Source organism: Entelurus aequoreus, linkage group LG11 (assembly GCF_033978785.1).
Source record: "Entelurus aequoreus isolate RoL-2023_Sb linkage group LG11, RoL_Eaeq_v1.1, whole genome shotgun sequence".
In the NCBI taxonomy this organism is placed as follows: domain Eukaryota; kingdom Metazoa; phylum Chordata; class Actinopteri; order Syngnathiformes; family Syngnathidae; genus Entelurus; species Entelurus aequoreus.
This window is the reverse complement of record NC_084741.1, coordinates 26,960,681-26,975,928: the sequence shown is the minus strand read 5'-3', so window position 1 is coordinate 26,975,928 and position 15,248 is coordinate 26,960,681. Positions and strand designations below refer to the sequence as shown.

The 15,248-nt window shown below is 46.8% G+C and overlaps 1 protein-coding gene across 1 annotated transcript in view; it reads right to left on the bottom strand.

Moving 5' to 3' along the window:
- LOC133659920 (ATP-dependent translocase ABCB1-like) overlaps positions 1 to 15,248 on the bottom strand; it is a 51,118-nt gene that overhangs the window by 33,659 nt on the left and 2,211 nt on the right. Inside the window, exons 2-4 of the mRNA XM_062062804.1 lie at positions 8,814 to 8,961; positions 8,698 to 8,746; positions 8,432 to 8,623 (exon numbers count right to left, since the gene is read on the bottom strand). Of these exons, the coding sequence (XP_061918788.1) occupies positions 8,432 to 8,623; positions 8,698 to 8,746; positions 8,814 to 8,928 (356 nt within the window). The 5' untranslated portion in view covers positions 8,929 to 8,961. The remainder of the gene's footprint in view (positions 1 to 8,431; positions 8,624 to 8,697; positions 8,747 to 8,813; positions 8,962 to 15,248) is intronic.

Genomic DNA, 15,248 nt, shown 5'->3' with positions numbered 1-15,248 from the left:
CCGCGATCAGGTTGCCGCACACCCTGCCACGACATGGCGCAGGATGCGCCAACGGCACCTGCCAGCTTCACCGGGGGGGGGGGGGGGGGGGGGGGAACCCTGGGTTATATCTCTCCTCTGCTCCTCCTCTGTTCCAGGGTCTGGGCGCTGTTGAGATGGGGCTTCACCCGCAGACGGCACTTCGAGCACCTGGGCAGGTGTGCTGGAGGTGCGGGCAACCCGGTCACGTGCGGTGGGAGTGCCCACTGATGGCGGTGGGACAGGTGATGCGGGTTGTCGGCCCTCCAGTGCCCTCCCCGATCCAGGAGAGTTGTATTGCTCCCTTGTGCCCTTACCGGGAAGGGCACAAGGGAGTACATACCGGGCAATGGTGGATTCGGGCTGTGGGCAGTCCATGATTCACCAAAACCTGGTTCGACCCGGGGCTTTGAGGCAAGCAGCACGGGTGAGAATCAAATGTGTTCATGGGGACGTGCACGAATACCCTGTTGTGCCAGTGGAAATTTGGTAAAATGGGCAAAAGCATAGTGTCAAGGTTGCTGTAAGTGCGCACCTTACACACCCCGTAATTATGGGTACAAATTGGTCGGGGTTTAACCGTTTAGTGACACAATGTGTAGGGGTGCGTTCACGGACCGTAGGAAAGGGGAATGTCGACACTGCCGAGGGGATACCGGCAGGGGCTTCGCGGGAAGCCCCCCTGGCCCCCCACTGGCACCCTACGGAGGATTTTCCCCTCGAGCAGTCCCGAGATGACATTCTGCGCGCGGCCTGGGACCAGGTGGCTTCCATCGACGGTCAGCTGGTGCGCCCGGGAACAGCGCGGGTATTCCCTTATTTTTTAATCATTAGGGATAGATAATACCGGGTGAGCCGTGACACTCAAACAGGAGAGGAAATCACCCAGTTGTTGGTGCTGAAACGCCGCCGGGAAATGGTTTTCCAGGCGGCGCACTTCAATCCCATGGCTGGCCACATAAAGGAACTATACGGATCATTGGGAATTAAAGCGATCCGCACCAGTGTATACCACCCACAAACTGACGGGCTGGTGGAGCGGCTAAATAAGACGCTGAAAACTATGATCCGTAAGTTTACGCACGAGGACAAACCAAATTGGGATAAATGGGATGAATGGTCCCCTACTGTTTGCAATGCGGGAGGTACCCCAGGCCTCCACAGGTTTTGCGCTTTTTGAGATATTATACTGCAGGAAGCCGCGCGGGGTTTTGGACGTAATTAAAGAAAACTGGGAGGAGGGTCCAAGCTCCAGCAAAAACACAATTCAATACGTCATGGACATGCGAGCAAAACTCCACACGGTGGGCCACTTGTCACGCGAGAATTTGCTCCAGGCCCAAGCACGTCAACAGCGCTTGTATAACAGGGGGACTCAGCTCAGAAAATTTTCACCGGGAGAAAAAGTGCTTCTATTACTTCCAACGTCCAGCTCGAAATTACTCGCCAGGTGGCAATGTCCCTTTGTGGTCACACGGCAAGTGGGTGATGTGGACTATGAGGTCAGGCGCTCGGACCGAGTAGGAGACACGCAAATCTACCATATTAACCTCCTGAAGGCATGGAAAGAGGCGGAGCCTGTTTCCATGCTGACAGCGGTCGAGGAGAGGGATGAGTTCTGTCCTGCCCTCCCCCCTCCTCTGATAATCAGCTCACGTTAGCGCAGAAAGTGGATGTTGCCAGGCTGCAACAGCGCTTTTCTGATGTGTTCTCCACTCGCCCCGGCCGCACGAACCTCGTCCGACATCATATTGAGACCAGTGTTACGGTGCGGTCTCGGCCCTATAGGCTCCCCGAATACAAACGCAAAGTGGTTCGGGAGGAATTCAAATCCATGCTGAAGTTGGGGCTAATAGAGGAATCCCACAGTGCGTGGTGCAGCCCCATCGTTCTGGTAGGGAAGAAGGATGGGTCTGTGCGGTTCTGCGTGGATTACCGCAAGGTAAATGAGATATCACGCTTCGACACTTACCCAATGCCCCGGGTCGACGAGCTCCTGGATCGGCTGGGCACTGCTCGTTTTTTTACGACACTGGATTTGACCAAGGGCTACTGGCAGATTCCCTTGTCGCCAGAGTCCAGGGAAAAAACGGCATTTCCTATTCCGGAAGGTTTTTACCAATTTGTGACCCTTCCGTTCGGCTTATTCGGTGCGCCCGCCAAGTTCCAGCGCCTCATGGACTTGGTGCTGCGGCCTCACGCTACATACACGGCCGCCTACCTGGATGACGTCACCATCCAGAGTAGCGGCTGGGAAGAGCACATGCGGCGGGTGGGGGCAGTACTCGAATCCCTTAGGCAGGCAGGGCTGTTGGCCGGAGGGAAGTGTAGTATCTGGGGTACCACTTGGGAGGGGGACAGGTGCGCCCGCAAATAGACAAAACAGCGGTGATCACAGCCTGTCCACCCCCCAAGACGAAAAAAGAGGTCAGGCAGTTTTTGGGTCTGGCGGGCTACTACAGTAGGTTCATTCCCAGGTTTGCGGACCTGACCAGCCCACTGACTGACCTCACCCGAAAGGATGCTCCAGAGCTGGTCCAGTGGACGGAGCCGTGCCAACAGGTGTTCGAAAAGGTAAAAACAGTCCTCTGCGAGGAGCCGGTACTGCACATGCCTAACTTTGCCATGCCCTTCTGTCTGTAGGCGGACGCATCGGGCAGGGGACTGGGAGCGGTGCTGTCCCAGCGGGTGGAGGGCGTCGACCGGCCCGTACTATACATCAGCCGGAAGCTCTCGGACCGGGAGGCGAGGTACAGCACGGTGGAGAGGGAGTGCCTCGCCATCCGGTGGGCGGTCGGGGCCCTCCGCTACTACCTGTGAGGCGCTCCTTCAGCCTCTGCTCGGATCACAAACCTCTCCAATGGCTCCACCGCATAAAGGATGCCAACGAGCGGATCACCCGGTGGTATCTCGCTTTGCAACCCTACAACTTCCGAATGGTCAACAGACCGGGTGCGCAGATGGCCGTGGCCGACTTCCTCTCACGCTCCTCTACGGAGGGGGGGAGGGAGTAGGCGCGGCCGGACGGCTGCCCGGCCTGAGTCTGGCGGTGGAGGCATGTGGAGGGGGCGTGGTCCGCGCGTCTCCTGCGGCTATGAAGCAGCTGACAGGTGAGTGGATTTCCCAGCTGAAGCGGGTTATCTAATCCCCTGTCTCCTTTATAGCAGCGTCCGAGGCCATGAGGGGAGAGGAGACAGAGGAGAGAAGGCAGCGGAGAGTGGCGAGGCCAGATGATTGAGCAAACTGAAGAAAACAAACAAAAATAAAAATAAAAGACTCTTTGAACCCTGAAGCTGAGGACTCATCCTTCCAGCCACCAGAGAACTAACCCCGACACACAGAGTCGTGTCACAGTGTATAAGGCAAAAAAACTCTTCAATTAGAATAAATGTCTAATGAGGAAGTGCTGTGTTGCTTAGCAGCAGCTCCAAACTGGTGTCCAACATGGGGCCCTGTAGTCACGTGAGTGCCTTTTGACCAATCATTTAGGAGATCGTCTGAAACCGAGTTGTCCATACTCTCTACAGTCGGCTCTGTATCAAATAGAACAGAAAAACTCTGGAGCTAAAGTCATAGAGAACTTTCTTAAGCGCAAAAACTCTGACTAAAGTGGTGAAGCTGTATTTTTCCGTTTGCACTTACCATTTATTGACAGTTTATTTCAAAAACATATATTTATTGTTGATTCATTTAGAATGTATTTATACTAGGGGTGTAACGGTACACAAAGATTTCGGTTCGGTACATCAATCAATCAATCAATCAATGTTTATTTATATAGCCCTAAATAACAAGTGTCTCAAAGGGCTGTACAAGCCACAACGACATCCTCGGTACAGAGCCCACATACCTCGGTTTAAAGGTCACGGTTCGGTTCATTTTCGGTAAAGTAAGAAAAAAACAAAATATACATTTTTTGGTTATTTATTTACCAAATTTGTAAACAATGGCTTTATCCTTTTAACATTGGGAACATTATAATAATTCTGCCCATGTTAATCAACATTAAACTGCCTCAAGTTGTTGCTCAGATTAAATGAAATGACAAAACTTTTCTTCTACATATAAAAAGTGCAATTTATTACAGCATTTGGGAAGCCTGTGGTTGATTTTTATTATGTAAATGTTATATTTTTATCAACATGTGATAGCAGGGACCCTGCCATTCAAAACTAGCCTGCTGCATTACTAATGATTACACACACACACACACACACACACACACACACACACACACACACACACACACACACACACACACACACACACACACACACACACACACACACACACACACACACACACACACACACACACACACTGCACAATGAGCTAACACACACACACACTCACACACACACACACACACACACCGCAAAGTGAGCTAACGTTACGCTAAAAGCTAATTAGCATTCACCTCAAGCCAGGACTGCGAGCGAGCTGAGCTGCAGTTTGTTTCTAGAAGGTCAACGGGCTCATAGTGATGTTACTAGTAGTTGACTGGGAGGTGTTTATTTTAATTTGGGGAGAGTCCGCTGCCTGATGCTCACCTGCTAAACACTTATCTGCTAACCCCACCGCAGAAACACTGACTACATGCGCTCTGAATACGCACTGCTGATTGGCTGTTACCGCTCTGAATACGCACTGCTGATTGGCTGTTACCGCTATGGTTGTAACCAATCAGATGGTTGTGTGGGTGGGACAATGCTGGGTGCTGTGTAGGAGACAGAGGCAGAAAGCAGAGTAGCTTGTTAAGACTTTAGCTTAGGGGGCTACTTCATAAGTTAGTGTGGAAACTCGTTCGATACACCTCCGAACCGAACCGGAACCCCCGTACCGAAACGGTTCAATACAAATACACGTACCGTTACACACCTAATTTATACACTTTGTAATTGTATGTAAATGTATTTTTCATCACTTTTTTATGAGTCCCTTCTTTTGCAGTAATTTTAATTAGTGTTTATTTTGTTATCAGCCTGACCTAGCTACGCCTTGATGGTAATCTTTGTGATTAACACATGCTTTCATGTCATTTGACAAGGTTCATCATTTTAAACTGTACAGTAGGTTAGACAGAATTATTGAATACGATTAAAATTAAAAGCAAGAGTAAGATTACTAATTCAGTGCTAATATTTGAGTGGGCCCTGCGCCCCTCTGTGGTGGAAAAGTTGGGCCCTGAGGTCAAAAAGGTTTAGAACCTCTGGTCTCGACTACAAAGAAGTGTTTTAAATGTAGATTAAAATCATCTTAGATCCCTTTTAAAACAAAGGCACGGTTTAAAGCAATGCTTCTTAATTACTTTCTGTCATGATCCCCTGGGGACAGAAATTCCGCGACCCTCCTGTTTTGAATTTCTATTGAGAACTTGATAATATTTATTTACTATATGAGTTACATTCTTTATACACGCGTTCTCATTCCTGCCATAAACCTCCCAATCTCTACGCCTTCACTAAAGGTGCCATATGTAAGAATTTCATGTCAAGTCATCATTAAATGGCCCCGATATGTCAAAAGGCATTAATAAATCATGTTTGAATACCTCTATAACCGATAATAGTAGTTCAGCCGGGATATGCTCATTTCAAAATTAGATTTACAGCCCTGTAATCTTGTTATTGTTTTTATTTCGATGTCCCGCCCTCCACCGTTTGACCAATTAGAAAGTCTGTGAGTGTGTTACATCCAGGTTGCCAGTTACGCACTGCCATTTTCGTCTAGCTACTGCCACTGGTAAAGTTACTAAACATGTAAGACCTGACTAAAACTAAAAGGCCTTGTTACGATTCTCAACTTATTCATGACAAAGCCAGGAACAAAACAAGGATGTGTATCGGGGATGCCTTTGAAAGATGGAGACGATTGAAGGCGGAGAACATTTTTTCATCTGATGCCAAACTTGCTAATTTCCTCCTTGATAGGTAAGTCAGGCATTTACCTTTTCTTATTACTTGTAATAAATGGAAATTTACTTTTCATATGTAAACTATATTGTCCAATACAGTCTATGACCTTAGACACATCGACATATGGGCTAACGGGGGAAATATATGCCCGTTAGCCTATATGTCTATGTGTAATTGAACTGACAGGGCAACATATATTTTCAACAAATACAACCTATGTGGATATGGGTAGTGTCCGTGCCTATTTCGTTCTCAATATGTTGATACACTGAGGAAATGGATTCCAACATTAGCACGGCTGTCATGGCAATGTAAACCGTATGAAGACAGCCAAATCACATGATAAAAGAATTCCTCATTCGTGTTTGCTTATTGTGGACTATATGTACCCAGTTATATGGCAATCTGAAATGTTTGAAACAGTGGCCTATAGGCATACCTTGGTAAAATGTCTCCCCTTTATTTTTGGGGCGTACATTAGGCTGCTAAGCATGCTGTACTTATTTTCACCAGTATAACCATTGCTAGCGTTGGTTGTAATTCGTTTTAGTCTTTGTTTTCTGATAGTACTGACAATAACTGACAGGACTAAATGACTACAGGCCGGTCGCGCTGACGTCTGTGGTCATGAAGTCCTTTGAGCGCTTGGTCCTGCCTCACCTCAAGGACATCACCGCACCCCTCCTGGACCCACTGCAGTTCGCCTACAGAGCCAACAGGTCTGTGGATGATGCAGTGAACGTGGCCCTCCACTTCATCCTGGAGCATCTGGACTCCCCAGGAACCTACGCTAGGATCCTGTTTGTGGACTTCAGCTCTGCCTTCAACACCATCCTCCCTGGACTGCTACGAGACAAGCTCTACCAGCTCAGCGTGCCCGACTCCCTCTGCAGTTGGATTAATGACTTCCTGACAGACCGAAGACAGCACGTACGGCTGGGGAAGATTGTCTCGGACAGTCGAACTACAAACACTGGTACTCCTCAGGGCTGTGTACTCTCCCCCTGGCTCTTCTCCCTGTATACAAACTGCTGTACCTCCAGTCACCAATCCGTAAAACTGCTCAAGTTTGCGGATGACACCACCCTCATCGGGCTCATCTCGAATGGCGATGAGTCCGCCTACAGGAGAGAGGTGGACCGGCTGACGTCCTGGTGCAGCCTCAACAACCTGGAGCTGAACGCCCAGAAAACAGTGGAGATGATCATGGACTTCAGGAAAGTCACAGCTCCACCATCCCCCCTCACCCTGATTGACTCTCCCACCCCCGTCCCCATTGTGGACTCCTTCCGTTTCTTGGGCACCATCATCACCCAGGACCTCAAGTGGGAGCTGACCATCAGCTCCCTCATCAAGAAGGCCCAGCAGAGGATGTACTTCCTGCGGCAGCTGAGGAAACTTAAGGTGCCGACCGAGATGCTGGTGCAGTTTTACTCAGCCATCATAGAGTCCATCCTGACCTCCTCCATCACAGTGTGGTTCCCCGGCGCCACAGTCCAGGATAAGAATAGACTGCAGCGCATCGTACGTGCTGCTGAGAAGGTGATTGGCTGCAAGCTCCCATCCCTCCAGGACTTGTTCTCCTCCAAGACCAGGAGGCGTGTGGGTCGGATCACAGCTGACTCTTCTCACCCTGGACACACACTATTCTCCCCTCTCCCCTCAGGCAGGAGACTACGCTCCATCCAGACCCACACCTCCCGCCACCTGAACAGTTTTTTCCCCTCGGCTATCAGGCAAATGAACAATAACTCCTAACAGCAGCTCCTTGAATTCCTTCTAAGTCTATCTGATAGCTCAGTTACAGCTCTTTTTATTACCAAATATGTGTTATATGTGTTTTATGTCGCACGTTTGCACCAAGAAAAATTCCTAGTTTGTGAACCCGTTCTCAAACAATGGCAATAAAAACTATTGTGATTCTGATTCTGATAACCATATGATTGCCATTTGTTGTGGTATTGTACGCAGGCATGACATACTTCTTCCTGAAAATAGCCTAATTTCTGTGTAATATGTGTTGGTTAGAGATTTGTTATTGACAAAACGCTTGTCTATTCAGCTATTATGGTCCCAGCACCTCAACCCCTAGTAAGAGACAGTGGTAGTTTGAAGTTCCTAGGAGTAGCCCAGTCGATCGAGATGGATTCAGCTGCGTATCTGGCAACCTCAGTCAGGGAGAGGGCGAGGGAACTACAGAATTTTAACTGTGATTGCAGTATCATTTCTGGCCAGATTCTTACATAATGTATGACTCCTTTAATTATGTACACTGTTCCTGTGTACTTACTGCTTGGACTGGGTGGAAAAGGGTTCTGTTGATTAGACTGAGCATTGCTGCCACCTGGCTGCGGGCTTGTGTATCAGTTCAACACGAATACTAGCTTGTAGACTCAAATAATGAAAACGCTGACCCACTATTTGACAAACACTGGTCTAAAGCATAAATGTGTGTTTGATAGACAGTCCTGAAAGTGTGTAATTCACACATGACTCACTCAGTGAGACGAGTGTTGAGCTCTCCTGTCTTGTTGAGGTCAAACCAGCTGATGTCCTGTTGCATGACGCTGTGGAAAAAATGCTTGCGGATGCATCTGACCTGCCGTCCAGCTGCCAAAGTCCAGAAGGTGACCTGCATGTAGGCTGTCACCAAGACTACAAACGCTGCGATGCAGAAGTAGATGCAGATACTGGAATGTGGGGCGTAAAAAGCAAAATGATGCAAAGGTGTCTCGTTCAGTGTGAATGGACATCTTGGTCTTACATGTTTATGTCCTCATCCAAAGTGTTGTCGACAATGCTGATGGTGGAATCTAAAAACACAAAAGACAAAATGTAATATTCTCCCTCGTGAAGTCAGGTAAGTGTTTGTGAACTCACTGGTATTGATTGATGTTGAGTACAGTATAAACCGGTCGGTCATGTCGCCGAACACAATGCACACCAGAGGCAACACAAACCCGTGGACCACAGACATCAAGGTCCCGAAGACCATCAGTACAACGTCTAGGCCGTCTGCAAACCTGAACTGTTTGTTAGTAGAGGAGAAGGAAGTAAATGTTGAGCATGGTTTTGGAGCAATGAATTGTGGAAGAAGAATGTACCAATTCAATGAGGCCAACTGTTGGCACCTTCTCCTTTCTACTTTTGTCATCTTCATTTTGGAGATCACTGCGTCAAATATGAATTTATTTGTGAAATATATTAGTTATTTCCTTCAGGTACTCATTTTTGTGGTATGATTTCAACCTACAAAACTTGTTTGTAAAAAAGTTAGTAACGAGAATATTACCTTAAACAAATATCCTTATTTTGCAGCACGTCTGTTTTGGCCATATCTGGGTCTTGTCAGAAGAAGATAATGGTCTAAATCGTTGACATATACAACATATGGATTAGTCCTATATTAAAGTCCTGCCTGCTCATAAAGTAATGTCCAAGGAGTCTCACCTGACCACTTAAGATAAAGCAGAAGAGATAAGAGTCATTCCGCAGTGCCCTCAGCTGTCATCCTTCCACAAACAATTCAGTGCTGGTTTGAGATGTCTTGTTTGCTCAGCACACACCCTTTACCTTCCCACTTTCTGACACCACTTCTTTACTTTTATTGACACAAACAAATGTGTTCTGCAGCAATTCTGACGTGCAAAAACCTCATAAAAAAATTGAACACACCATTAGTGGGGTACGGTGCAGGTCTGGTCACCTTACATTCTGTATACGATTTTATTAGTACCACCTGCCTCTCAAATCAACATCCCCCTTATAAATTAACTATCCATCCATTTTCTACTGCCCGTCCCTCTTGGGGTAAAATCAATTCAATTGGTGCTTAGCCCTCCCAAAGCAACACAATTATATCATGTAACATGCCTTTGAAAAAACAACAACTTTTAGATGAGAAATATTGTTTAAAAACAATACAATAAAACGTAATACAAACAACTACTCTGGTTTAATGCAGTAATGTACTAATCATGTACAGCATTTACCTTGGAGAGTGGACTATTAAGGTATCCATTTCCAGCTGCTTCAACGTCAAAGACACCATCAGCAGCTTTTCCATATTTTCATGGATAAATGTCCGGCTTTTAGATATTATTTTAACATTCTTGGCTGGCATTAAACTCATTCTGTTTGATTACTTATTTCTTTATTTCAATAAATATCATCCACTTTTTCTTCTAAGGGCTGTCCTTTTACTCACTTTCTTCCTTACCATGGTTAAAAAAACAAAGTTATAAGTCAAGGCTAGCAAGTAAGACCAAATGTTGTTGTCCGATCTAACTGGGTTGGTTCACTGTGAAGTTTGCTACACCAACTCATGGCGGGGACGCTTGTACCTTAAATTTTAACATTACTTGTAACATTTTTTTTTAACTTAAAGCATAACAATTGCCTGAGAGACTGCTCTTATCTCAAAACACTCTTAAGTTGAGGTAGCACTTCACTGTATTTTCAAAGAGCATACAGATTGTGCTTTGTTGGAGAAATATACAGTTGCGAATGACAACACTTTGACAAAGAAGGTAAGAAACACTGTTGAATTCAAGAAAATGGTCACTGTAATGAAGGTGGCATCCCTGTGGATCGCCCCTCCCCTCAGTATGAATGGTTGTTTGTGTATTTGTGCCCAGTAATTTCTGACAACCAGTCCTAGTTTCTCACCCATGACCCTAATGACATGGTATAGAACATGGATTAATGGATGTTCATTAGGGATGGGCGATATAGCCTTAAATCAATATTGCAATATATACTGCAGCCTCCTGCGATAACGATATATAATCACAATAGATCACTTGTTCAATAAATGATAATATAATTATTTAAAAACAGGTAACAAAGGCTCTAATTTGACTGCTAACATAAGCAGTAACATAATACTGTACATCATTTCCAGTTGTATTATTTTCTCAAAACTATTATTAATCTGCTTGTTAATTTACTGTTAATAGCTGGTTATCTCCGGGTTGGGGAAGAGATCTTGCCCCAAGTGGAGGAGTTCAAGTACCTCGGAATCTAGTTCACAAGTGAGGGAAGAGTGGATCGTGAGATCGACAGGCGGATCGGTGCGGCGTCTTCAGTAATGCAGACACTGTATCGATCCGTTTTGATAAAGAAGGAGCTGAGCCGGAGGGCAAAGCTCTCAATTTACCGGTCGATCTACCTTCCCATCCTCACCTATGGTCATGAGTTTTGGGTTATGACCGAAAGGACAAGATCACGGGTACAAGAGGCCAAAATGAGTTTCCTCCACCAGGTGGCGGGTGAGAAGCTATGTCATTCGGGTAAAGCTCAAAGTAAAGCCGCTGCTCGTCGACATCGAGAGGAGCCAGATGAGGTGGTTCGGCCATCTGGTCAGAATGCCACCCAGACGCCTCCCTGGGGAGGTGTTTAGGGCACGTCCGACCGGTAGGAGGCCACAGGGAAGACCCAGGACACGTTGGGAAGACTATGTCTCCTGGCTGGCCTGGGAACGCCTCGGGATCCCCCGGGAGGAGCTGGTCAATGTGACTGGAGAGAGGGAAGTCTGGGCTTCTCTGCTTAGGCTGCTGCCCCCGCGACCCGACCTCGGATAAGTGTTGCAGGTCCCAGGTAGCCAGGACAAGCAGTCAGATAATAATGTCCTGTTAAACAGGAGGAAAAAGCACACAAAACGTTTCAGTTGTTTACAGACTGGTCGCTCTCATCATAATTTATTAACAGAAATTACAAATCCACAATTCACTTCATTTCCCATATCTTTTGTCACTTTGTATTATCATGTCAATGTCTTTTACTTTATCTTCAACTCTATTTTCATCAAAACACTCAATATACCATCATTAAACCATCACTGTATCACTGGAGTTATAATTACCATAACAATACTGTATGCCTTTCGCATATATTTTCACATATCCACATCATCACTCCAAAACATACAGTATATAGTGCCCAGTTAGACCTTAATTCACTGTCTTGTCTTTCTCAGGAATATTCACCTTTAACTTAATGCACTTTTTTAGCAACATTCATTTAAGCACTTTACTTTTCTTCATATTCTTCTTCTTACAATAGCAGCTTTAAGTATACTTGAAATTGTAGAAATCAGTGACACACACACGGCTGTCCACTTCAGTGGTGTAGACTTTACTGAACCAACTGCGCATGCCCCGAACATACATACACAACTACGGATGCCCATAAGGGACATCCACTACATCTCCCCTTCTCCAATGTACAACAAGGAATGAACAATCATTGCAATGTATTTATAAATAAGCATCACCATTTATAATGAATCAGCCTAACACCCTATAAAGGCATTATGTATGAGAATTGCAAAACACATTTCTTACCATCCTCTTTTCTCCCTGAGAAAGAAAAAAACAACAACAACACAAAACAACAACAGTGTTGCCAACTTACAGTCAAACAGTAATTGCCTTTTTTTTTTTTTTTTTTTTAATTACACAAGATGTGTTTCGTTATGTCCTGTCCTTTCACGAGACATAGTCTTTAAGCCACCCCGGTGGCTTTACCTGCCGTCTTGGAGCATCTCTTGCTTTCGGTGTCTGGGTTACCTGCTCTCTGATTGGTGTACCTGGTGTTGCTTCCCTCTCTGTTCTGTGTTCCTTTTGTGGGGTTGGTGGCTCTTGTGGGGCCAACTGTGGCTGGAGCTGTGGCTCAGGGAGAGCCTGAAGGTGAGCCCTGTTTCTCCTCACCTCCTCTGCTCCAGTGTTCACCACATAGGAGCGTGGCGTGTCGGCCTTCCTGATCACTGTAGCTGTTTGTTTTGAGGGAGATATCCATACTGACTGTCCAGGCCTCAGCTCGGGCTTTTGTGTGGCCTGGTGTCTGCTGTCAAAGTTCTGAGCCTGTGTGCATTTCAGCTGATAGTCCTTTTTCTCGAAGGCCTTTGTTCTAGGCCGCTGTGGTTTGAGGTTGGATGGCGCTTGTGGCAGCGGCGAGCGGAGACGCCTTCCCATGAGGAGCTCGCTTGGTGACAGTCCATGGTGCAATGGTGTGACTCTATATGCTAACATTGCCCTGTATTGGTCCTCCTCATTCTTAAGTAACAACAATTTTACCGTCTTGACAGCCCTCTCCGCCTCTCCGTTACTCTGGCTGAAGTAAGGGCTACTAGTCACATGCGAAAAGTCATAATCTCTGGCGAAGGCTGTGAACTCTGCTGATGAGAACTGTGGACCATTGTCACTCCGTAGCTCCTCTGGGACTCTGTGCCTGCAGAACATGGCTTTAAGTGTATTGATAATCCCCTTAGATGTGGTAATTGGGGTTTTCTCAATGTATCTCGAATAATAGTCCACTGCTAACAGGTATGAGCTGCCTTTCAGGTAAAACATATCCACCCCCACCTTTTGCCAGGGGCGCTGGGGCAGTGCTGATGGGATCATGGGCTCAGGATGCTGTGATTGGCTTTTAATACATGTTACACACTGTGCCACCATTTTAGTGATTTGACTCGTTATGCCCACCCATCACACTGACTGCTCTGCTCTTGCTTTGCATTTAGATATACCCATATGACCTTCATGCAGACGGGCCAGCATTTCTGCCTGCATAGTCTCAGGAATCACAATCCTCTGACCTTTCATTAAAAGTCCTCCTGCACAGTATAGTTCGCCCTGGTACGTCCAGTAGGGCTTTAGCTGCTCTGGCAGATCTTCCTGTCTGGGCCACCCCCTTTTGCATAGCTCTCTAAGCCGTCTGCATATGGAGTCCTGCTCTTGTGCATCTCTAATCTGTTGTAGTTTTGCCTTAGATGCAGGTAGGCACTGAGGCCAGCTCCCTTTTCACTTTTTCAAATGCGGCCTGTTGCACTTCTCCCCATACCCACTCACTCTCTTTTGCTAACAAGTCTCGTAACGGTTTGGTTATGTCTGTGAAAAAAGGCAAAAATGTACCCACGTATGTTGCCATGCCTAGAAACCTTCTCACATCTGCTACATTTTGTGGAGTAGACATGTCTGTGATTGCTCTGACTTTTTCAGGGTCCGGTGCTATGCCCTCGCCACTGATTTTGTGTCCCACAAACACTAACTCTGGCTGTGCGAATGCACATTTTTCATTTAGGGTGAGCCCAGCATCCTGAAGTCTGGAGAGCACCGCTGTCAGCCTCTCATCATGCTGTTCCCGGTCCACCCCACACACCAATATGTCGTCAGCATGACAAACAACCCCTGTCAGTCCTTCTAAGAGCTGCGACATGCGGCGTTGAAAGTGTTCTGGCCCTGAGCTAATTCCAAATGGTAGGACATTGAAACAAAAGCGGCCACAGGGGGTTACAAATGTTGTAAGTTCTCTACTTTCTTCTGCCAAGGGAATCTGCCAAAAACCAGACCGGGCATCCAGCTTGGTGAATACCTTTGCTCCGTCTAACTGTGCCAGTGACTGCTCTACTGATGGCAATATGTGCCTCTCCCTAAATACTGCCTCATTAAGTCTGGTCAGATCCACACAGATTCTGATTTTCCCATTAGGTTTAACTACGGGCACCATGCCTGCACACCATGCTGCTGGCCTTTCTACCCTCGAAATGACCCCCATCTTTTCCATCCTCTCTAACTCCTCCTTTGCTTTCTCTGTCAGAGGAATCGGCACCCTGCGTGGTGTCGTGTGTGCATAGGGCCTCGCATACTCCTTCAATCGAATGCTGTAGTCCCCATCGAGCCTACCTAGACCAGCAAACACTGTGGGAAACCTGTTTTTAAATGTTTCCCCTGGATCCTCTACTTCATCTACTCGCTCCACCAGCCGCAGGGCCTCTACAGCTGGAAGGCCTAGTAGGGGTCTGACCAATAAGTCCACCACAAACACGGGCTGGGTGACTGTACCATTTTTACTCTTAAGCTGACATTTTACCTGCCCCGCAACTTGTAGTACAATGTTATTGGGGCCATATAGTCTCTTGGTTGTTTGCATCAAGGGGCCATCTCTGCTGTATTTATACAGATTGGTGGGGATCGCGGTGACCGCTGCACCTGTGTCAATTTTGAAGGAGATTACCTCTCCATTAAGTTCAATGTCCGTGTGCCAGCCTGAGTTTTGCCCTCTTAGCTCACCCATAAAGAGGGAATCCTGTTGCAATTCGTCCTGTACTTCATGCACAGGCTGCATGGAACGACACACAGCGGAAAAATGTCCTCGTTTGCGGCACTTCCTGCATTCCGCATTGTTAGCTGGGCACTCCTTCCAGTTATGGGGGCCCCTTCCACATTTCTGACATCTCTCTGAACTACTTACAGTCTCTGTTTGTCTTGATCTCGCCTGGCCGTGTTGTTTGTGTCCCTGCATTTCCTGTCTTCT